Raw genomic sequence first — 23909 nt, 5'->3', positions numbered from 1 at the left:
AATTGGGCTGAAGAGGTAAGCCCAATTCTTCAGGGAGTAACACTCAATTCCCATTTGGTTCTCCCCACTCTTACTTGTCCTGGGTGCAATGCGAGGTTACTGATTCCACGGAGCCCAACTTCTTTCATAATGATGTTGGGCTCGTTGGTCCACTTGATTAGATTGCCCAAAAAGTCTTGCCCCACAGTCTGAGCCACTGATCGGTGCCAGAGCAGCTGTGGGTATGAGGAGACACAGCTATGGATGGAGAAAAAGTTATAAGTACCCAGTACTCCCTCAGTCCTCCCTCAGATCCCATACTCAGGTAATGTGTGTGTCCAGTTGAGCACAGTGGTAGCTCTGTATACACGGGGTGGAGACTAAGTTTAGGAGGTAGAGGATAATGCTGAAAAGGTTTGAAGTTTGAGTCAGGTACTAGGATCCATGGATCATTCTGGAGCACAAGCCGCTGGCCCCCTCCTCAGGCTTTCCTGCCTCCTTTAACCAGGCACCTGAAGCGCCAGAGAAGGGACCCCACTTTAAATGACTTAAGATTATCCTTTCTCTTTCTGGGGCTAGTTATTTAACATTTCTGTTAAATGTTCCTCAGCCCAGGATATGAATGGCTCAGGCTGTGGACCTTTCCCCACGCTTCACCTGTGCATAGAAAGTCCTGGCCAGAATCCTCCTGTGATAGTTGGAGCTATAGAGGATGTTCCTGATGAGGTTGAGGATTCGATGCAGGATGGCAGGTTCACAGTTCTTCACAATGCCACTGGGGTGGGACACAGGAAGCCAAGAGTTGCTGGCGGGGGTGGGGGGGGGCAGGTGGCAAGGGACCAGCATGCATGGAACAGGGAAGACATGAAGGCAGGAGACCAAAGGATTGGGAGGTGGGGAAGGGGCCACTAAAGGCTGGCACTAGAGCAGTACCAGGGTTACTGGGGAAATAGCCTCACCTTGTCAGGTCCATGATCCCTATGTAGTAACACTTGGGGCTGGACAGAAGGTCCCAGCAGTGATGCTGATTTGCATAGACCACCACTCCTTCATATGCAGCTGCCACGAACACCAGCTTCACTACCTCCAAGGCACAACTGAAGGTCACCACCATTGGGTGTGTGAAAAGAAAGGGAGAGAAGGATGAACAAGGCATTATGCCCCGGTCTGCATCCTGTGCTTGCAAACCAGGAGACAGTTTCCTGCTTGGGTAGCTGGGTTCTCCTTTCCTGCTGACAAGAATCAATGGCTCTGTGAAAGCCATTTCCAAATGCCCATCCACTCCCTCAACCCTGGCCCTCATCTAACCACAGAGTCCTATGAAAGAGACTATAGAGATATCTGAGTGCTATGGTTTTCCAATTCTGCTCTCTGGGGCACAGAATGGGGTTAGGATATCTCTTCAACTCCACACCCACCTAATCAGTATGTGGTTTTATTTGGTTTTGGTTTTATTTGTTCTCATTTTATATAAGATTCCATATGGATAGAATGTCCTGAGGTTTAAAAGAAAAAAAAAAAAGCATGACAACCACGTATTTAGGAGTCCAGCCCCCATTTTTGAGATGAGAAAACAGAACTCCCAGTTGTGACTTGTGCAAGACAGCAAAGCTAGTGACAAAGCCAAGTCAAAGGTCATCCAGATTCAAATGCCACAACAGCATGGAGAGAATGACAAAGATGCGGGCTTGCCCTACCACCTACCATCTAGTTGAATCTCTTCATGGGCAGTTATGAATATGGACATGAACTACTGAGTGAATCAGCTGAAGAATGCATACAAGAAGATGATAAATGAGAAGCTTGAAAATATGTGAGAATATTCTAGCACATGTGACCACAGTACGCACACCCATGTTCTGTCTCCGCTCTTCTGTTCTCTTCCTTGGCATTCCTAGGGGGCCAGCATCCAGTTGTCCAGGGCCCTCTGGAATGGACTAGTCCCAGCTGTCCGTCACAAGGCTGTTGGGCTTACCTAGTAGGATCAAAGGGCTTGCTTTTGCGGCCTGGGCCCTCCTCCCTGTTGTAGACCACCATCTTCTGGGGGACGTTTTGTTCAATCACCCAGTAGAGATGATGCAGTATAGCCAGCAACAGCCGGGGGTAGAGCTCCTGGACAGCCTCCTGGCACAGGGACCCTGACAGCATCTCACACAAAGCACATGTCACCTGGCAGATGGTGGATGAAGACATAAAATGGTCCCACAGCCCCACACACGGAGTTCCACACCCTGCCCTCCCTATCACTGCCCAAAGGGCACAGCTCACTCTGACTCAGGCTTATAAGAAGCATCTAAGAACTGAAAGCCCACCACTCTTCCCTAGGAAAATAAGGGGGCCACACACAGGCAATCTGCTTTCTCTTCACTCTCTTGACATCAGAAACAAAATTGGAAGCAACTCTAACATTTTTAGGAGAAAAGGATTTGGGGAATACTTTGTCCATCCCTGGCAACCAAACCTCTTCTGCCTCTAACCCCCATGCCACACCCCAGGCCCTGGGAAAAGGAGTACCAGCCCCAGAATCAGGAGACAGAGAAAGCTGCTTAGCTTTAAACATCAGTTTCCTTGTCCATAAAATGGGATCAATCCCTGCTCTCTCTGCAACATGCAGTTCTTAGATACACAGGTACCAAGAGGAGGTACAAGTGTAAATTGAATGTACAGTATTAGTGATTGCTCCTCTAAGACCTGCTCCCACCCTGCAGCTCTTGACCTTCAGCTCTGCCCCCAAGTCCCAGAACAGGAAGTCCTCGGCTCCCCTGCTCCCATGCTGACCGCCACAGGCTGGAAGGCCATCTCCCTAGATTCCTCTCTGGAGTGGAGCTTTTCCAGGATGCCTATGAGCAGCTGCAGGACGCTGATTGTGGTCTCTCGCCGGGTGCCAAATGCCTTCCAAAGGGCCAGATTGGTTCTGCGGGACCCAGGGGCAGCTATGTCACAGGCCCTGGTGACCAAGCTCCGAGGATTAGTCTGGTCTTGGGCCTTTGAAGGGCCAGTTCTCAGGGTCTAGACTTGGCCAGAGAACGCAGACAGGAAGTGTGATTGGTGTCAAAGAGAAAGCATCCCAATGCATTGATTTTTGGGCTGGGCTTGGGCTGAGGCAGGGGATGGTGTACTGGGCTGGAGACTGTGTTCCCGGGCCATGAGAGGGATACCTGTCCCAAGGCAGGGTCTTGTTGAGCAGCATGGGCACAACCCTGTGGGTGTTGTTGCCAGCCAGCAAGCACATGGCCCGCATTGTCTCCTCCTTTGTGTTGGGCTCCAGCTGTAAGTTGAGCCGTCCCACAATCCCCTCCACAATTTCTTCAATCTATAGGGAAGAGCCAAAAGAGTCTCAGCAAGTGTTTCCTTGCTACCTTCCCCCTTCCTTCCTACCTACCAACTCCCTGACTCAAGGGGCTACTTGCAATCCTGCCAGTGACTCTTAAGGCAGAATTCTAGGGTGCCAGAGGCTGGACCAGCAGGGGTGACAAAAGGAACTCCAGAAGCTGGCATCGATGTCCACTAGGACAGATGTCTGCCCGCAGCCCAAAGTCCAGAGAGTTACTCCAAGGTTACTCAGGAGACACAAAAGGCTCTGGGAGGGAGACAAAAGCCCTATACACCCTTCAGGGCTTCTTCTCCCCACTGAGATCCATTTGAAATCCCTGAAACTGCAGGAACAGTTGGCATTGGATGTGGGGGTACCATAGACTCTCATCTGGCCCTTAGATTCCTAGTTTATGGCCCGCTGCCAAGTCCATTTTATTATAATACCTCAAGGACACCCTCAGAAGTATCCTTCCATTTCTGGCACCTAGGCCAGGCAAGCCACATAAATGAGTGAAGGCAATAGGTGTCAGGAGATTCAGAGATAGGAAGGTCTAGAGAGCCCGTGCCATATATAAAAGGGACAGTGGCCAAAGAATTGCCCTATGTGACCTCATTTAAAAGTTTTTCTCGGTGAGGCAGGAAATGTGGATTTTTAGGCAAAACCTTCCTGTTTGTACACATTATCCTGAAAGAAAATGTACTCAAAGGTCAGTCATTCCATGAGCTTGCTAGTTTGCAATCCACAACCTTACCTTCACAGAAATCTAAGCCCCCTGACCCCCCCCTCCCTGGGAATCAGAGTGAATCCCCCCTTCAGTGCTTCCTTGTGCTTCAGCCACTAGGCCCTGCAGCTGCCCACACCACTGCTTGTGGTTGTCTTTCTCTGAAGAACCAGCCCTGAGCTCAGAATTACAGATGTCCGAGCTCAGTGGGACCACAGAGTAAATCCAGCCCAAGCCTACATGTTAGAGGTGAGTGAATTAAGGCCTACGAGGAAAGGGACTTCCCAAGGCCCTTCAGCTGGTTTGGAATAGAGCCAGCAGAGAGCCCAGGCTCCTGGCATGCATGACAGAGCTCCCACCACAGCACCACACTACCTTTATCATATCTCTGCCCCGTTCTTTCATGACAGCACTCATCAGCTGGGCTGCTGCCAGAGACACCGTGGCCTTGCTGTCAGTCAGACCCTCCATGGCCGTCAGCACCAGGTGGGTGAGCTGCATCTCGGTGAAGTACTCTGCAAATGCCTGTAAGGGTGGCATCAGGCCGCCTGCACCCAGGGCCTCCTGTTTGAGGTAGCCTGTGCCATCCTTCCTGGTTGGGGTAGGAGGAGAGACCTTTTCTTGAAAATATGATGTGCTTTTGTCCTAGGCCTGTGCTGTCTGCCTAGCTCCTAGAAGACTCTTTCACTGGGAACAGAGTCTTTGGGAATGGGAGGGAGAAAACACTGACCTCAGATGCACCGAGGGGCTCACAGGTCAGGGGCAGAGTGCTGGGAAAGAAGGGCTGAGACCAAGATCCTTAATGACATGTGTTTGAGGCATGGGCTGAGTCTACAAAAAGCATCATTAGTGTGAAGCAAATGCTTCTGGGTTGACAGGTAAGAAAGAAGGATTAGGACCCATGATGCTTAAGAGGGAGCATACTGTAGCATGTTGAAAAATTTCCCCGAAGTAAAAGTTCACAATCAGCAATGGAATGGGAAAGGGGATGGGATAAAGGAGTCCCACCGCAGGAGTCTATAATATGATGTAGGTTAGAGGCCCAGGCTCTTCCCAGTTTGTCTCTGGCCCTGCCCTCTCACCTTGGCAATCTCAAAGGTGTTGTTATAGAACACGTTGGCGCTATAGACTTCACTCTTGCCCTCTTCTTCCCATAAGCCCTGTTTTTTCCTTTGCATCTCTGAAACAAAGACACCCGACCCCACCCCTCAGACACTCGAAAGGTGTCTTAGGTTCCTCTTAGGTTCCCATCTGCCCAACCCAAATCACCTGCTGCACTAAATCAGCTTGGGGAGATGTATATCCCGTGGGGAAGGGGAATGGGCTGTAAGATAAGGAAAGGTGAGAGCTAATGTCAAAGGAACCCCCATGTTGCCTGCCTCAGAGCAGAGACAGAATAAGGTCAGAGTATGGTGCTCAGCCAGAGGGGGAGAAACTAATTCAAAAGAACTGTTTCCTGAGTAGCTATTTTGTCCCAAGAGGGTATAGGTAGATGTCTAGGGGCAGGTTCCTCATTGGAAATGAGGTTGCTCAGGTAACTTCCTAGCTCTCACTCTTCCAGAACAGTATGTGGGTGGATGGCCAAACCTAAATGGGAGGGCAGAGCAGAAGTGAAAAGAGGAGATTCTCCCTACGCTTTTGCAGCAGGAGGATACGGTAGAGGTTGTAGACTGCCTGTGAAGACAGGAAGCAGATGTTGTCCACTGGGTCCTGGCAGCGCATGGCCAGCAGCCTTACCAAGCACCCCAACCGAGAGAACTTGATCTCCACCTGGAGAGGAGAGCAGGAAGTCACAAGTTATCCCAGCCATTCCCTTAGGCTGAGTTAAAACGGGAGGAGGCGGGGATTCAGGAGAGATATGAAAGGAAAGACTAGGTGAGGTTAACGGGAATGAAATTAGACAGGTGGGTTGTAGCTATTAAAAACTTGTGGGATCATAGTTTTGGAATGACCTTACACTGTCCCTCTTCTTTGCCCCTTGATATTGCACTCATTGTTCAGGCCTAGCTCAAATGTCTCCTCCTCTATGAAGCTTTCCCTTCACTTACACTTCATTTGTGTTTTGATCTTTCATTCCTCCTAGATTTGGTTTGTACTTTCATAATCACCTTCTATTTAAGTTTGTTCTATGCATGCTTCTCTCCCCAGTGGACTATAAGATCCATGAAAATAGAAAAACTGTCTTGGTCATCTATGTATCCACTGTAACGCTTAGCATGGTGCCTGGTGAGTATTCAGCAACTGTTTGTTGAGATAGCTGGAATCAAACTGAACCAAGTGAAATGGAATTGAATTGGTGGTAGGGAAAAAGACAAAGGGAGGAAAGAGAGAAGGTGGGGTGAGGGTGAGTAATTGAGGCTAGGTAATATGTGACCAAGTTTGACATAAGGGTAGAGATGAGGGCCCACGCTCCAGGGCAGGCTCCTGCTCACTCCAAAGTTGTTCCATTTTGCAGTGAAGCCAAGAATACGGGCAGCACACCACATGGCCCGTTCCCTCTCATTGTCGTTCTGGGAATTCAGCCATATGTTCAGATGCTAGAGGAAGAAGAGAATGAAGGGAGAGACCTGTTAAGCTGTATTCTGGAGGGTAGAAATGTAACCTGAACCTGGCTTCTGCACAGGATCAGGACAAGACTTCTGAGAACAGGACTTCTTTTGCTGTCAGGCAGGTTATATGTGGCTCTGGCACCAGAAGCCCTCATACCTCCAGCCCCCAATTTACCTTATCTAAGTGCTAGAAACACCCTCATTTAACACCTCCTTTTTTAAAAAAATTAAATCAGTGGCTCTCAAATTATATTGACTATTATTCATTTCAATGGGGGTCAGTGTCTCCCAGGGTCCCCCAATAATGTTTTCCCAGTCTTCAATAGAAAGAGAACTTGGTAGTAACAAAAAAGAGTCACTATATTCACAGATTCCTAGCTGAATTATGTATAAACCTGCTTGAGAAATATAATTATGGATGATTCCTATTTGAAACATAATATGTCAGTGTATCACTATTGGTAAATTATGGACCCAAAATACCACCAATCCAAAGATGCATTGTCAATCTACAATAATCAATCTGATATTAATGGAACTAAACAAACAGCAATTTATAACTGAAAAAAAGAAGGGTAACAGATGAAAAATCTACAAGCAATGGAAGAGAATACTGATGCTGCATTGATAAGAAAACAACATTCTTCTTGAAGATTGGAAGAATTCTAGTGGGAGATCTGCAAGTCTTCCTTGCAGCCAGACTCTGATGAAATAGCCCCGTGCCAAGACTGTGGTCTCTAAATACCATTTTTCACTAAGAGGAATCATTGGTCATTGGAGAAACAGTTTATCCCAGGAATGAGACAGGAAATATACAAGATAATATACTGGAGAGCAAGGAAGCCATGAAAGACTATTGGCGTTATATTAGAGGGATTCAGGAGCTAACCTGAAGAGGCTCCCATTGACCAAAGAAGGGACAATTTAAGCATCCATAAGAATAATAGTTGTAATTGATCAAAACATATGAAGCATTTAAAAATCCATTTTAGGGGCGCCTGGGTGGCTCAGTCGGTTGAGCGTCCGACTTCGGCTCAGGTTATGATTTCACAGTCTGTGAGTTTGAGCCCGGTGTTGGGCTCTGTGCTGACAGCTCAGAGCCTGGAGCCTGCTTTGGATTCTGTGTCTCCCTCTCTCTCTGCCCCTCCCCTGCTCATGCTCTGTCTCTCTCTGTTAAAAATAAAATAAACATTAAAAAAATTTTTTTAATTCATTTTAAATTTATATGATACTAGAGAAATAACCCTCACTAGTTATCTTTGGATGACTAGGAAATAAATACTTACATTACCTTGATAGCTAATGAAGGGAAACCAGCATTTATCTTGTCTTTCCTATATGAGCTATACCTCAAAGTAACCAAACAGCTTATAAAGTCGATTTCTCTTTATAGAAGAATTCCAGGTAAAAATAAACAAGGAATGATAGAATTACAGTGTCATCATTTTGCAAAAATAATAGAAGTATATTGACTCAGTGGACTACTACATAGCAATAAAAAATGATCTGATGCGACATGTAACAACATGAGTGAATCTCACAGATAAAATGTTGAAGCAAAATGATATAGACACAAAAAAGTACATACTATAAAATTTCATTTATGTGAAGTTTAAAGAACAAGCTAAACTAATCTATGGTGATAGAAGTCAGAATAGTGGCTATCAGTGGTTATTCACTGGGAGAGGAAACTTTTGGGGGTCTTGGACATGTTCTATATCCTGATCTGATATTTACACAGATACATACATATATATACAAACATATATACATATATACATGTATATATGTAAGAATGTATCTAAGTGTACACTTAAGACTTGTACACTTTATCATAGCAAGTGATATCTCAATAACAAGGTCTTTTTTTTTTTAAAGAATGTCACCAGTTCTCAGCCATTAATGAATCTAAGCAGTGATCATCAAAAGCTCTAAACACCACAAGACATCATGTGGCTGTTGATAGAAGAAGACAACACTACTTGTGAAGTAATCTTGCCAAAAATTGATCAGGTTCATGATCTAGATCCAACAATTACAATTAGAATCTAACAGATTCTAGGTCTCGCAATTTACAGGACAGATTTAGAGGAGTTTATTAAGTGGCCCCCAAAAGATGTAATTAGGACAACCCAGAATGTGGGAAATTTAGAGAACAAATGACTAGGTTTCTTCAACAAATAAATTTCAAGGAAAAAAATGATTGAAGGGCAATATATAGATTAAAAGAATTAAGAGACAGGGGCGCATGGTGGCTCAGTTGGTTAAGCGTCCAACTTCGGCTCAGGTCATGGTCTCATGTGGTTCATGGGTTCCAGCCCCATGTTGGGCTCTGTGCTGACAGTGTGGAGCCTGGAGCCTAGAGCCTGCTTCAGATTCTGTGTCTCCCTCTCTCTCTCACCCTCCCCCACACTCTCTCTCTCTCTCTCTCTCAAAAATAAATAAACATTAAAAAAAATAAAAGAGACAAACCAACTGATTGGGATGTGTGAATGTTTAATGACACCAAGAAATGAAATTACTTTCTTTCATCAGTGTTTTATAGTTTTCAGAGTACAGGCCTTTCACCTCCTTGGTTAAGTTTTTTCCTAAATATTTTATTATTTTTACTGCAATTGTAAGTGAGATTGTTTACTTAATTTCTCTTTCTGCTACTTTGTTATTAGTATATAGAAATGCAACTGATTTCTGTATATTAATTTTGCGTCCTGTAATTTTGCTGAATTCATTTATCAGTTCTAGTATTTTATTTTGGTGAGGTCTTTAAGGGTTTCCATATATAGTATCATTTCATCTGCAAATAGTGAAAATTTTACTTCTTCCTTCCCAAATTGGATGCTTTTTATTTCTTTTTCCTCTCTGCTGTGGCTAGGACTTCCAATACTATGTTGAATAAAAGTGGTGCGGGTGGATATCCTTGTCTCGTTCCTGATCTTAGAGGGAAAGCTTTCAGTTTGTTACCACGGAGTAATGTTAGCTGTGGATTTTCATGTATGGCCTTTATTATATTGAGGTATGTTCCCTGTAAATCTACTTTGTTGAGAGTTTTTATCATGAATGAGTTTGTGCTTTGTCATATGCTTTTTCTGCATCTATTAAGAGGATCATATGGTTTTATCCTTCCTTTTATAAATTAAATCTTGCCATTTGCAACAACATGGATAGAGCTAGAGAGTATTATGCTAAGTGAAATAAGTCAGAGAAAGACAAATACTATATGATTTCACTCATATGTGGAATTTTAAAAACAAAATAAACAAAAGGGAAAAAAAGAGAGAGGGAGGCAAACCAAGAAACACACTGATGGTTACCAGAGGGGAGGTGGATACAGAGATGGGTAAAACAGGTGATGAGGATTAAGGAGTGCATTTGCTGTGAAGAGCACTGGGTGTTGTATGGAAGTGTTGAATCACTATATTGTTCACCTAAAACTAATACTATACTGTGTGTTAACTAATTGGAATTTGTTTTATTTTATTTTAAAGTGTATTTATTTATTCTGAGAGAGAGAGAGGGAGAAAAGGGGAGGGTCAGAGAGAAAGAGAATCCCAAGAAGGCTTCTCACTGACAGCTCAGAGCCTGATATGGGGCTTAAACATACGAACTGTGAGATCATGACCTGAGCTGAAACCAAGAGTTGGACGCTTAACTGACTGAACCATCCAGGAGCCCCTAACTGGAACTTAAATAAAAACTTTTAAAAAATTGAAATAAGGGGCACCTGGGTGGCTCAGTTGATTGAATGTCCAACTTCAGCTCAGGTCATGATCTCACGGCTTGTGAGTTCGAGTCCCGCATCAGGCTCTGTGCTGACAGTGTGGAGCCTGGAGCCTGCTTCAGATTCTGTGTCTCCCTCTCTCTCGGCCCCTCCCCCACTCACGCTCTGTCTCTTTCTCTCTCACTCAAAAACAAATAAACATTAAAAATAAATAAATAAAAATTTAAAAATTGAAATCAGTCTCCCAGAAATAATATATTCTAATCAGAAGAGCACCCTTTGGGGGCACCTGGGTGGCTCAGTTGGTTAAGCATCCAACTTCGGCCCAAGTCACGATCTCATAGTTTGTGGGTTCGAGCCCAGCATCAGGCTGTGTGCTGACAGCTCAGAGCCTGGAGCCTGCTTCAGATTCTGTGTCTCCCTCTCTCTCTGCCCCTCCCTTGCTCATGCTCTATCTCTCAAAAATAAATAAACATTAAAAAGAATAAGAAGAACAACAACAACAACACCCTTTGGAAATTTCAAAGGAGTCAGACCTTGTGGTATATAATAAAAAGGATACATTGCCTTTCAAACTTATCAAACAAATTGATATTTTTTTCATTTCTTTGAGTTGCTAAGTATCATAGTAACTTTGTAGCTATCCTGCTGGATTACAAACAAAAACTCTGTGTGGTGGAATGGAGAGATGAATTTACACTAAAATGAAGTAGACTCATTCTGATTTATATGTAATGCACTAACGACACCAAAATGGAAGAAGCTAAGTGAATGCCAGTTATTCTTAAGCAATTTTATGGCCACTAACAGATGTTTCCATAATGTACTTCTCCAAAGTTCCAACAGGGCACATTCTAAAGAATACATCTTGCATGAATTATCTTTTACATAAATGTGTAATTAGCAAGGTTTAACAATGCATATGATTGAACCCTGCGGCATGATCTGTACTTGGCAATATTGTCAACTCAAATTACTGTGATTCTTGTGATATTAATTAGGTGATAAATAAGCAAAGTGTTGCTAGGGAAAAGAAAGTTTTCTATCCGAAAAAAAAAAAGTAAAATCATGTAAAAAGTATGTCTTTGACCATAAAGGAATTAGACCAGAAATCAATAACCACAAGAGAATAGAAAATTCTCCAAACATTTGGAAATAACACACTTCTAAATAATCCATTGGCCAAAGAGGAAGTTTTGAGAGAGATTACAAAATATTTTGAACTGAAATGATATTGGAGGTATATATTAAAATGTACAGGATGCTGCGAAAGTAGTGCTTAGAGGGAAATTTAGAAAACTAAATGTTTATAGTAAAAAAGGAGAAAAGGGGCACCTGGGTGGCTCAGTCAGTTAAGCGGCCAACTTCAGCTCAGGTCATGATCTCGCGGTCCATGAGTTTGAGCCCCGCGTCGGGCTCTGTGCTGACAGCTCAGAGCCTGGAGCCTGTTTCAGATTCTGTGTTTCCCTCTCTCTGACCCTCCCCCGTTCATGCTCTGTCTCTCTCTGTCTCAAAAATAAATAAACGTTAAAAAAAAATTTTAAAAATAAAAAACGAGAAAGGGGTGACTGAAGTGGCTCATACACTGGATTTCTGTACCATCTCCACTGCAGGAGGAAGTATAGGTGGCCTGATCCTTAGCCTCCAAGTGTCCCCTTCCTTCCCAGCAGTTGAAGTCCTGGGTTCCCTTCTTCCTGGAGGTATATTTTAGAGGATTGCTGGGAAGATGACTCACCTCGTTTCACAAATACAACTAGATAACACTCACCTCAGTGTAAATAACCTAGAAAATGACCTGAAGGCTGGCAGAACAAACTCCACAACTAAATGTAGAGAAGAGGGTAGGAAGGGGAGAGAGGTGGTGAGGAGCTAAACAGAGCTGGGGGACTGTCTGCCAAGAGGCTCATAGGCACAGGCAGGGGAGAGAAATAGTCTATGGATCTGGGAAGCCCACACAGTGAAGACAAATCCCTTTAACATTTGGCTATGAAAACCAGAGGGGCCAAATTTCATCGGTTCTTACTGATGAATCCAGCAGACTCAAAACCTGGAATTTTATACATCAGCAGGCTTGGCTCTGGGAGAGCTGAGAGGGTGAGAGGAAACTGAGTCCCTGCCCTTAAAGAGACAGCACAAAAAAACAGCCCTTCAGAGATACAGCATAGAAGGAGCAGTTTGAAAAACATCTGGGGCATATGGCAGGGAAAGTTGTTTACTAATCTCAAATTATGTCCTGGAGGGACAGAGATTGTTGGGAAGCTCCTCCAAGAATAAAAAGGAGCTGGCAGGTGCCCATGCCCCAGCATAAACACACAGCCATCTGTGGGGACCAAGGCAGCACCAAATCTCTACCTAACTTGCTAATACCATGAATCCTACACTGCCCCTCTCACATCTGCAGATCCATCCTCTCCAGCCAGGCCTGCCCTAGTCCCTGCACCGTGGGACCCCTCCCCCAGAGGACCAGCACACAAACCTTGCTAACACTGCACTTCCTGTCCCAAAACACATTGCAGATCCACCTCCAATATGCTCTTGCCCTGAGCCTATCCAAAGCAGAGCCACAAGCCTAGCAGTGTGCAAGCAGCCCCAACAGGGACCACCACCACTCCAAAGTGACTCCTGCCCTAGGAAGAGGGAAAGATAACCAGACACACCAATCAAACTACTATCCCAGCAATGGGTTGGGGGCTAATGGTTAGCCCATCTAACTACAGGCCCTGCTCACCAATAAAACGTTCTTAGGGACAACCCAGGGAAAGTGCCTTGCAGTTTGGTGCTATTGTATTTCTGGAAAATGCCTGCTCTGACTCAGCTGAAGCCCAAGTTGGCCCCAGACTGATACACTGACCACACAGGGACCAAACTCTGCCTTCAACAAGCAAAGAAAGCCACTGCAGATGATTGGATTGAAGGCAAGAGTGACTCAGCCACAATAGTCGGGTGCACACATCACACATAGGAGACACCCTTGAAGCACCAGGTTCTGGTGAATAGGAGATGTTGCACCTCAGGGCACTACAGGACCTCTTCTTCACAAGACTACTACTTTCAAGAGCAGGAGATGTAGCTGACTTTCCTAACACAGAAACAGACACAGCGAGTTATATACAAATGAGGAGACAGAGAAATATGTCCCAAATTAAAGAACAGGGCATAATTACAGAAAGAGACCAAAGAAAAATGGAGATAGGTAATATGCCTGATAGAGAATTTAAAGTAATGCTCATAAAGATACTCACTAGACTTGAGAAAAGAGTGGAAGACATCAGTGAGACCTTTCATAAAGAAATAAAAAAGAAGTAATTAGAGATGAATAACACAATAGATGAAATTAAAAATACACTAGAGTGTATTTAATAGCAGACTAGGGGAAGCAGAATAAAATTGGTGACCTGGAGGACAGAATGATGAAAAATAATCAGTACAAATGGGTAAGAGGGGAAAAAAATTATACAAAATGAAAATAGAATAAAGGAACTCAGTGACAACATCAAGTGTAATAACATTTGTATTATAGTAATCTCAGAAAGAAAAGAGAGAGAAAGGGGGGAAGAAAATTCATTTGAATAAATTAATAGCTGAAAACTTACCAATTCCGGGGAAAGAAACAGAAATCCAGATCAAGGAGGCACAGAGATCCCTCAACAAAATCAACCCAAGGAGGTACACACCAAGATACATAGTAATTAAAATGGCAAAAGTAGTGGTAAAGAGAGAATTTTTAAAACAGCAATAGACAAGAAAAGTAACATACAAGGGAAACCCTATAAAGCTATCAGAGTAGTTTTCAGCAGAAACTTTGCAGGCCAGAAGGAAGTGGCATGATATATTAAAAATGCTGAGAGGAAAAGATCTGCAGCCAAGAATGCTCTATCCAGCAAGGCTATCATTCAGAATAGAAGGAGAGATCATTTTCCAGACAAAAAAAAGTTAAAGGAATTCATGAGCACTAAACCAGCCCCACAAGAAATGTTAAAGTAGACTCTTTGAGTGAAAAGGACAGATCATAAGTAAGATCAAGAAAAGTAAGAAACACAAAAGCTGTAAAAATAAGTATATTTGAAAAAAAGAGTATATCTGTAAATCAGTCAAGGGACTCACAAAATAAAAGGATGCTAAATATGACACCATACACCTAAAGCATGGTGGGGAAAGCAGTAAAGAATAGGTTCAAACTTAAGCAACTAACAACTTAATATAGACTGCTATATGCAGATGTTATATACAAATCTAATGGTAACCACAAATCAAAAACCAGTAATAGATATGCAAAAATAAGGAGAAAAGAATCCAAGTATATCACTAAAGAAAGCCAACTTATTATGAGAGAAGAAAACAAAAGAAAGGAACAGAGAAGAACTACAAAAACAACCATAAAACAAGTAACAAATGACAATAAGTACATAACTATCAATAATTACTTTGAATATAAATGAACTAAGTGCTCCAATCAAAGATATAAGGTGATAGAATGGTTAAAAAAACAAGAGTAGGGGCGCCTGGGTGGCTCAGTCGGTTGGGCCCCCGACTTTAGCTCAGGTCATGATTTCGCGGTCTGTGAGTTCAAGCCCCGCGTCGGGCTCTGTGCCGACAGCTCAGAGCCTGGAGCCTGCTTCGGATTCTGTGTCTCCCTCTCTCTCTGACTCTCCCCCGTTCATGCTGTGTCACTCTCTGTCTCAAAAATAAATAAACGTTAAAAATAAAATTAAAAAAAAAACAAAAAAACAAGAGCAATCTGCATGCTGCCTATAGGAGGCTCGAGACTCATTTCAGACCTAAAGACACATGCAGATACAGACTGAAAGTGAAAAGATGGAGAAACATTTATTATGTAAATGGATGTGAAACAAAAGCCAGAGTAGCATATTCATATTGTACAAATTAGACTCTTTCATGTGTGTGTGTGTGTGTGCGCGCGCACGCACAAAATAGACTTTAAAACAAAGATTGTAACAAGAGGCAAAGAAGGACACTATATAATCACAAAGGGGACAATCCAACAAGAAGATATAACAATTGTAAATAGTCATGCACCCAACATGAAAACACCCAAATACATAAAACTGTTAATAACAAACATAAAGGAAGTAATCACTAGTAATACAATAATAGTAGGGAACCTTAACACCCCACATATATCAATGAACAGATCATCCAAACACAAAATCAACAAGGAAACAATGGCTTTGAATGACACACTGGACAAGATGGATTTAATAGATATATTCAGAACATTCCAGGGGCACTTGGGTGGCTCAGTCAGTTAAGCGTCTGACTTCAGCTCAGGTCATGATCTCACAGTTCATGAGTTTGAGCCCCACATCAGGCTCTGCACTGACAGTGAGGAGTCTGCTTGGATCCTCTGTCTCCCTTTTTCTCTGTCCCTCCCCTGCTTGTGCACACGCTCTCTCTCAAAAATAAATAAACATTTTTAAAAAGAACATTCCATCCTAAAACATAAGAATACACATTCTTTTCAAGTGCACATTGAACATTCCCCAGAATAGATAACATATTAGGCCACCAAATAAGCGTGAACAAATTCAAAAAGATTGAAGTCATACCATGCATCTTTTCTGACTGTAATGCAACCTCAAGAAAAAATCTGGAAAGAGCACAAATACATGGAATTTAAATAACATGCTACTAAACAATGAATGATTCAACCAAGAAATCACAGAGAAAATCAGCAAACACATGGAGACAAATGAAAATGAAAACACAATGGCCCAAAATCTTTGGGATGCAGCAAAAACTATTCTAAGAGGGAAATTTATATCAATACAGACCTACCTCAAGAAGCAAGAAAAAAAATCTCAAATAAACAACCTAACCTTACACCTAAATAAGCTAGAAAAAGAACAAACCAAGCCCCAAAACCAGTAGAGGGAAGGAACTATAAAGATTAGAATAGAAATAAATGAAATATATAAAAAAACAAACAAACAGTAGAACAGATCAGTGAAACCAGGATCTAGCTCTTTGACAAGATCAACAAAATTGATCAACTTTTAACCAGATTCATCAAAAAAAATTTTTAATGTTTTTCAATTTAAGTTTTAGTTAGCATACAGTGCAATGTTGGTTTCAGGAGTAAAATTCAGTGATTCATCACTTACATACAACACACAGTGCTCATCACAACAAGTGCCCTCCTTAATACCCATCACCCATCCAGCCCATCTTCTACCCACCTCCCTCCATCAACCCTCAGTTTGTTCTCTATCATTAAGAGTCTCTTAGGAGTGCCTTGGTGGCTCAGTCGGTTGAGCATCTGACTTCGGCTCAGGTCATGATCTCACAGCTCGTGAGTTCAAGCCCCATGTTGGGCTCTGTGCTGACAGCTCAGAGCCTGGAGTCCGCTTCGGATTCTGTGTCTCCCTCTCTCTGCCCCTAACCCACTCGCATTCTGTCTCTGTCTCTCTCAAAAAACACATTAAAAAAATCTTTTTTAAAAAAGAGTCTTTGTGGTTTGTTTCCCTCTTCTCTCTTCCCTCCTTTCCACGTGTTCATCTGTGTTGTTTCTGAAATTACACACGAGTGAAATCATATGCTATTTGTCTTTACCTGATTGACTTATTTCACTTAGCATAATATATTCAAGGTCCATCCATGTCTTTGCAAATGGCAAAATTTCATTCTTTTTGATGGTTGAGTAATATTCCATTGTGTGTGTGTGTGTGTGTGTGTGTGTGTGTGTGTGTGTGTGTGTGTACACCACATCTTCTTTATCCATTCATCAATTGATGGAAATTTGGGCTCTCTCCATAGTTTGGCTACTGTTGATAATGCTGCTATAAACATTGGGGTGCACGTACACCTTCGAATCTGTATATTTTTGTATGCTTTGGGTAAAAAACTAATAGTGCAATTGTTAGATCATAGGGTATTTCTATTTTTAGTTTTTTGAGGAAAAAATTTTTTAAGAGAGAGAACTCAAACAAAATCAGAGGAGAAATAACAACCAACACCACAGAAATACAAAGGACTGTAAAAGAATATTATGAAAAATTATATGCCAACAAATTGGACACCTTAGAAGAAATGGATAAATTCCTAGAAACATGTAACTCCCAAAACTGAATCAGGAAGAAACAGAAAATTTGAACAGACCAATTACCAGCAATGATATTGAATCAGTAATCAAAAACCCCTAACAAATGAAAGTCCAGGCCAAATGGCCTCACAGGTGAATTCTACCAAACATTTAAAGAAAATATTCCAAAAAATAGAAGAGAAAGGAAAATTTCCAAATTTATTATATGAGGCCAGCATTACAGATACCAAAACTACTACAAAAAAAAAAAAAAAAAAAAAAAAAAAAGAACTACAGGCCAGTATCTCTGAATATAGATGCAAAGATCCTCAACAAATATTAGCAAACTGAATCCAGCAATACATTGAAAAAAATCATTCACTATGATTAAGTGAGATTTAGTCCCATGATGCAAGGATGGTTCAATATTTGCAAAAACATGTTTTCAATAAGACACATTTATTCAGCATCATGATCAGACAATTACATTTAGCAATCAGCAGCATGAGTACAAAAAAAATCTACATTAAAACCCTTTGTTTTGAATCCTTTTACTTTCCACAGAACAGAAACTAAGATAACCTGTTATACAATTAGTCACAAATACAGTCCTTGAGTTTTTTGTCCATACACATGAATTTGTCTAAAGCATGTCTGCTTTATAGCAGCTAGGCCCTGCCATCACTATGTTTGGCTGAGTTCACAAATCTGTTGTAACCTGTAGCTTCCTTGTCACTTCTCTGGCTCTCCTCTCCTGCTAAGCTTTGTTTTCTGGAAGTAATTAAAACCTTCTGCCACTATCATAGCTACTGCTGCTGCTGGAACCACCATAGCCACCTTGGTTTTGTGGTTTGGCAAAGTATTGGCCTCCACCACCACAGGGGCCCGAGCTTCTGCCTCCAAAACTTCCTCCTTTCATGGGTCCAAAAGTTGAAGATTGATTGTTGCAATTGCCAAAATCATTATAGCTTCCACCACCTCCAAAGTTGCTTCTATCATTACCAAATCCATTATAGCCATCCCCACTGCCACCATATCCACCATCACCTCGACTGCCACCAAAGCCACCTCACCCATAACGTTGTCATTCCCACCAAAACCACCTCCACAACCACCACCAAAGTTTCCAGAACTACTCTGACCTTTTTGGCTGGATGAAGCACTAGCCACCTCTTGCTTAGATAGAGCTTCCCTTACTTCACAGTTGTGGCCATTCACAATATGGTATTTTTGAATGACAATCTTGTCTACAGGGTCATGGTCATCAAACGTTACAAAAGCAAAGCCTCTCTCTTTGCCACTGCTTCAGTCAGTCATGATTTCAATCACTTCAATTTTCCGATACTGTTCAAAATAATCTTAGATGATGTTCTTCAGTGTCTTCTTTAATGCCACCCACAAAAATCTTTTTCACAGTTAAGTGGGCACCAGGTCTTTGAGAATCTTCTCTTGAGACAGCCTTCTTTGGTTCTACAACTCTTCCATCCACCTTGTGTGGCCTCACATTCATGGCCGCATCCACCTCTTCCACAGTGGCATATGTGACAAACCCAAAGCTTCTGGAGCTCTTGGTGTTTGGGCCTCTCCTTACCACACAGTCCATAAGTGTTCCCAATGCTCAAAATGGCTCCTCAGACACTCATCAGCTGTTTCAAAGCTCAAACCTCTGGTGAAAATCTTCTGCAGCTGTTCAGGCTCTTTGGGAGACTGACTTAGATATGGTGGTGGTGGGGGGGTGGGGAGACTTCAACAATGCTTACTCCCAATATTTGCAAATTAATCAGTGTGATACACACATCAACAAGAAAAAGGATAAAAACCATATGATCATTTCAATAGATGCAGACAAAGCATTTGACAAAGTATAACATCCATTCATGACAAAAACCTTCAACAAAGTAGGTTTAGAGGGAACATATGTCAACATAATAAAGACCATAATTGAAAAACCCACGGCTAACATCATATGCAATGGTAAAAAACTAGGAGTTTTCCCTTAACGTCAGAAACAAGACAAGGATGTCTGCTCTCACCACTTTCATTCAACATAACTACTAGATGTCATAGTGACAACAATCAGACCAAAAAAAAAAAAAAAGGAATAAAAGGCATCCAAACTGGTAAGGAAGAAATAAAAGTTTCACTATTTGCAGATGACATGATACTGTATATAGAAAACCCTTGAGACTCTACCAAAAAAAAAAAACCCTACTAGAACTGATAAATGAATCCAGTAAGGCTGCAGAATACAAAATCAATGTACAGAAATCCATTGCATTTGTATACACTAACAATGAAGCATCAGAAGGAGAAATTAAGAAAAACTCACATTTACAATTGCACCAAAAATAATAAAATACCTAAGAATAAACTTATCCAAGGAGGTAAAAGACCTGTACTCTGAAAACTATAAAATACAGATGAAAGAAATTAAAAACAACACAAACATATGGAAAGATATTCTATGCTTATGTATTGGAAGAACCAACATTGTTAAAATGTCCATACTACTCAAAGCAATCTATAGATTTAATGCAATCCCTATCAAACACTAACAGCATTTTTCACAGAACTAAAACAAAGAATCCTAAAATTTGTATCAAACCACAAAAGATGCCAAATAGCCAAAGCATGCTTGAAAAAGAAAAATAAAAATTGAAGTATCTTAATTTCAGATTTCAAGTTATACTACAAAGCTGTAGTTATCAAAACAGTATGGTACAGGCACAAAAATAGACACATAGATCAACAAAAGAGAATAGAAAGCCCAGAGATAAGCCCACAATTATACAGTTAATTAATCTTTGACGAAGGAGAAAAGAATGTGCAATAGGGAAAAGATAGTCTTTTCAACAAATGGTACTGGGAAAACTGGAGAGCAATGTGGAAAAGAATGAAACTGGACCACTTTCTTATACCATATATAAAAATAAACTCAAAATGGGTTAAGGACCTAAATGTGAGACCTGAATCATAAAAATCCTAGAAGAGAGTACTAGTAGTAATGTCTCTGACGTCAGCTATTACAATATTTTTCTAGATATGTCTCCTGAGGCAATGGAAACCAAAGCAAAATTAAACTATTGGGACTATACCAACAAAACAAAACAAAACAAAACAAAAACAAAAAACAAAACAAGCTTCTCCACAGCAAAGGAAACAATCAACAAAACTAAAAGGCAACTTGTGGAATGGGAGAAGACGTTTGCAAATTACATATCTGATAAAAGGTTAGTCTCCAAAATTTATAAAGAACTTATACAACTTGATACATACAAAAGACAATCTAATGAAAACTGGGCAGAAGACATGAATAGACATTTCCCCAAAGAAAACATGCAGATGGCCAACAGACACATGAAAAGATGCTCAAATCACTCATCATTAGTGAAATGCAACTTAAAACTACGATGAGATATTACCTCACACCTGTCAAAATGACTCAAATCAGAAAGACAAGGGGTGCCTGGGTGGCTCAGTCAGTTAAGTGTCCAACTTGGGCTCAGGTCATGATTTCACAATTCCTGAGTTTGAGCCCCTCATCGGCTCTATGCTGACAGCTCGGGGCCTGGAGCCTGCTTTGGATTCTGTGTCTCCCTCTCTCTGCCTCTCACCTGCTCATTCTCTCTCTCTCAAAAATACATATTTTTAAAAATTAAAAAAAAAAGACTAGAGACAACAAGTGTTGGTGAGGAAAGGAACTCTCAAGTACTGTTGGTAGGAATGCAAATGGGGGTAGCCACTGTGGGAAACAATATGAAGATTCCTCAAAAAATTAAAACTAGAACTAACCTACAATCCAGTAATTACGACTGGGTATTTACCCCCAAATTACAAAAACACTAATGCAAAAGGATATATACACCCTTATATTTATTACAGTATTATTTACAATAGCCAAATTATGGACATAGCCCAAGTGTCCATCAATAGATGAGTGGATATAGAAAATGTACGTGTATATGTATATGTATAGGTATATGTATATGTATATGTATGTGTGTATACACACACACACACACACACACACAATGAAATATTATTCAGCTGTAAAAAAGAATGAAATCTTACTATTTGTAACAACATGGATGATCTAGAGTGTATAATACTAACCAAATTAAGTCAGTCAGAGAAAGGTAAATACCGTATGATTTCACTCATACATGGACTTTAAGAAACAAAATTAGCAAAGGAAAAAAAGAGAGATAAACCAAATAACAGACTCTTAGCTATAGAGAACAAACAGATGCACACCAGAGGAGAGGTGAGTGGGGGGATGGGTGAAACAAGTGAAGGGAATTAAGAGTATACTTCTCTTGATGAGAACTGAGTAACATATAGAAGTGAATCACTATATTGTATACCTGAAACTATTATAACAATGTATGATAACTATACTAAGTTAAAATAAAATCAAAAGGAGAAAGGTTTCAAATTAAAAATCTAAGTTTCTACTTTAAAAAAACCTAGATAAAGTGAAATAAATTCAAAGCTAACAGAAGGAAGAAAATACTACAGATAATAGCATCAAAGAATAAAATCATAAACAAAAACATAAAGATATGAAGAAAATTAATAGAGAAAAAATGAAACAAAAAGTGGTTCTTCAAGGAGGGCAATAAAACTGATAAACTTCTAGAAAGATGGACAGAAGTAAAAAGAGAAAAGGCACAATAATGAAAGAAAGTTCACATTAAGAGCATAATAAGAGAATATTACAAACAACTCTCACATAAATTCAATAATTTAGATGAAATGGAAATGGACCAATTTTTCAAAAACTAAAACTCCCAAAAATGAAACAGATAACCTGAATAGTCCAAAACTATTTTTTAAATTGAATGCATAGTTTAAATACTTCCCCAAAAAAGAAATCTCCAGGTCAAGATGTTTTCAATGGTGAATTCTACCAAATACTTAAAAAGGAAATAACATAGATTATACATAGTCTCTTCCATAAGATAGAAGAAGATGCACTACCTAGCTCATTTTATGAGGCCAATCTTAAATTGATGACAAAATCAGACAAAGACAACAAAAAAGGAAAACCATAAGTCTGTCCCTCAGGAACATAGATACAAAAATTCTCAACAAAATATTAGCAAATTAAATCCAACAAAATATAAAAAAAATAATACACCATGACAAAATGCAATTTATTCTGGGAACACAAGACTGTTTCAACATTTGAAAATCAATCTAATCTTCTATATTAATAGTCTAAAGAAGAAAATCAACATGATCATATCAATTGATACAGAAAGAGAATTTCACAGCATTCAGCATCTATTCATATTAAAATTTTTCAGCAAACTAGGAACAGAAGCAAACTTCCTAACCTCATAAATGGCACCTACAAAAAAATCTATAGCAAATATCATACTTAGTAGTGTATAACTGAATGCCTTCCCACCAAGACTAGGAATAAGGCAAGGATGTCTACTCTTAGCACTCCTATTCAATGTCATACTGGAAGTCTTAGCTAGTGCAATAAGGCATGAAAGTGAAATAAAAGGTATAAGATTTGAAATGAAGAAATAAAATTGTGCCTATTTGTAAACAAGATGATTTCTACATAGAGAACTCCAAGGAATCCATATACCAAAAAAGTTCTAGAATACAAGTCAGTATTCAAAACTCAACTGAATTTCTATATGCTAACAATGAACAACTGAAAACTAAAAATTTTAAATAGTTGCAATTACAGTATCTCCTCAGAATGAAATACTTAGGTATATACAGGTTCTTCATGCTGAAAACTACAAAATGCTAGTGAATGAAAAAGAAGATCTAATAAATGAAGAGACATAACATGTTCATGGATTAGAAGACTCAACATAATAAAGCTTTCAATTTTTCCCAATGAATCTATAGATGTAATGCAGCTCTATAAAAATCCAGCAGGATGTTTTATAGATATAGACAAGTTGATTCTAAATTAATATGCAAAGGAAAAAGAAGAAAGAGAAATTAGATTATACAATTTTAAGACTTACTCTGAAGCTAGATTAATCAAGACAGTGTGGTATTGGTAAAGGAATAGACACAGAAGTTAATAGAACAGAATACAGAGTCCAGAAATAGATCTATGCAAATATGGCCAATTGATTGTGACAAACGTGTAAAGGCAATTCAATATATAAAGGATAGCATTAGAAGAACTGAACTTTCATGTGCAAAAAAAATTGAACTTCAACCTAAAGCTCATACATTATACAAAAATTAATTCAAAATGGGTCATAGATTTAAAGTAAAATGTAAAACTAAAAAGCTGTTAGAAGAAAACATGGAAGAAAATATTCATGACCTAGTTCTTAGACATGACACCAGTCATGATTCCACAGAGAAAAAAATATAAAATGGACATCATCAAAATTTAGAATTTTTTGGGGCGCCTGGGTGGCTCAGTCGGTTAAGTGTCCGACTTGGCTCAGGTCACGATCTCATGGTCCGTGAGTTTGAGCCCCGCGTCGGGCTCTGGGCTGATGGCTCAGAGCCTGGAGCCTGCTTCCGATTCTGTGTCTCCCTCTCTCTCTGCCCCTCCCCCGTTCATGCTCTGTCTCTCTCTGTCTCAAAAATAAATAAAC

The 23909-nt window shown here is 40.6% G+C and overlaps 1 protein-coding gene, 1 long non-coding RNA gene and 1 pseudogene across 10 annotated transcripts in view; 1 reads left to right on the top strand and 2 right to left on the bottom strand.

Moving 5' to 3' along the window:
• Nucleotides 1-6449, top strand: part of LOC109276226 (uncharacterized) — a 31046-nt gene extending 24597 nt beyond the window's left edge. Inside the window, exons 3-4 of the long non-coding RNA XR_002084542.2 lie at nt 4427-4502; nt 6100-6449. This is a non-coding gene — a long non-coding RNA (uncharacterized LOC109276226). The remainder of the gene's footprint in view (nt 1-4426; nt 4503-6099) is intronic.
• LOC109276224 (maestro heat-like repeat-containing protein family member 1) overlaps nt 1-23909 on the bottom strand; it is a 115945-nt gene that overhangs the window by 15040 nt on the left and 76996 nt on the right. For 8 of the 9 annotated variants that reach the window (XM_053895037.1, XM_053895043.1, XM_053895036.1 and 5 more), the window contains 10 exons: nt 6449-6553; nt 5651-5786; nt 5099-5196; nt 4392-4541; nt 3138-3292; nt 2758-2893; nt 1955-2148; nt 939-1076; nt 637-754; nt 75-215 (listed from right to left, as the gene is read on the bottom strand). In XM_053895037.1, the coding sequence (XP_053751012.1) occupies nt 75-215; nt 637-754; nt 939-1076; nt 1955-2148; nt 2758-2893; nt 3138-3292; nt 4392-4541; nt 5099-5196; nt 5651-5786; nt 6449-6553 (1371 nt within the window). The remainder of the gene's footprint in view (nt 1-74; nt 216-636; nt 755-938; nt 1077-1954; nt 2149-2757; nt 2894-3137; nt 3293-4391; nt 4542-5098; nt 5197-5650; nt 5787-6448; nt 6554-23909) is intronic. The other variant, XM_053895041.1, reaches the window with a different exon arrangement.
• LOC109276153 (heterogeneous nuclear ribonucleoprotein A1-like) lies at nt 17578-23073 on the bottom strand (annotated as a pseudogene).

This window comes from Panthera pardus, unplaced genomic scaffold (genome assembly GCF_024362965.1).
Source record: "Panthera pardus isolate Hobbes unplaced genomic scaffold, ASM2436296v1 HiC_scaffold_6, whole genome shotgun sequence".
NCBI lineage: Eukaryota > Metazoa > Chordata > Mammalia > Carnivora > Felidae > Panthera > Panthera pardus.
This window is presented reverse-complemented; position numbering and strand designations above follow the sequence as displayed.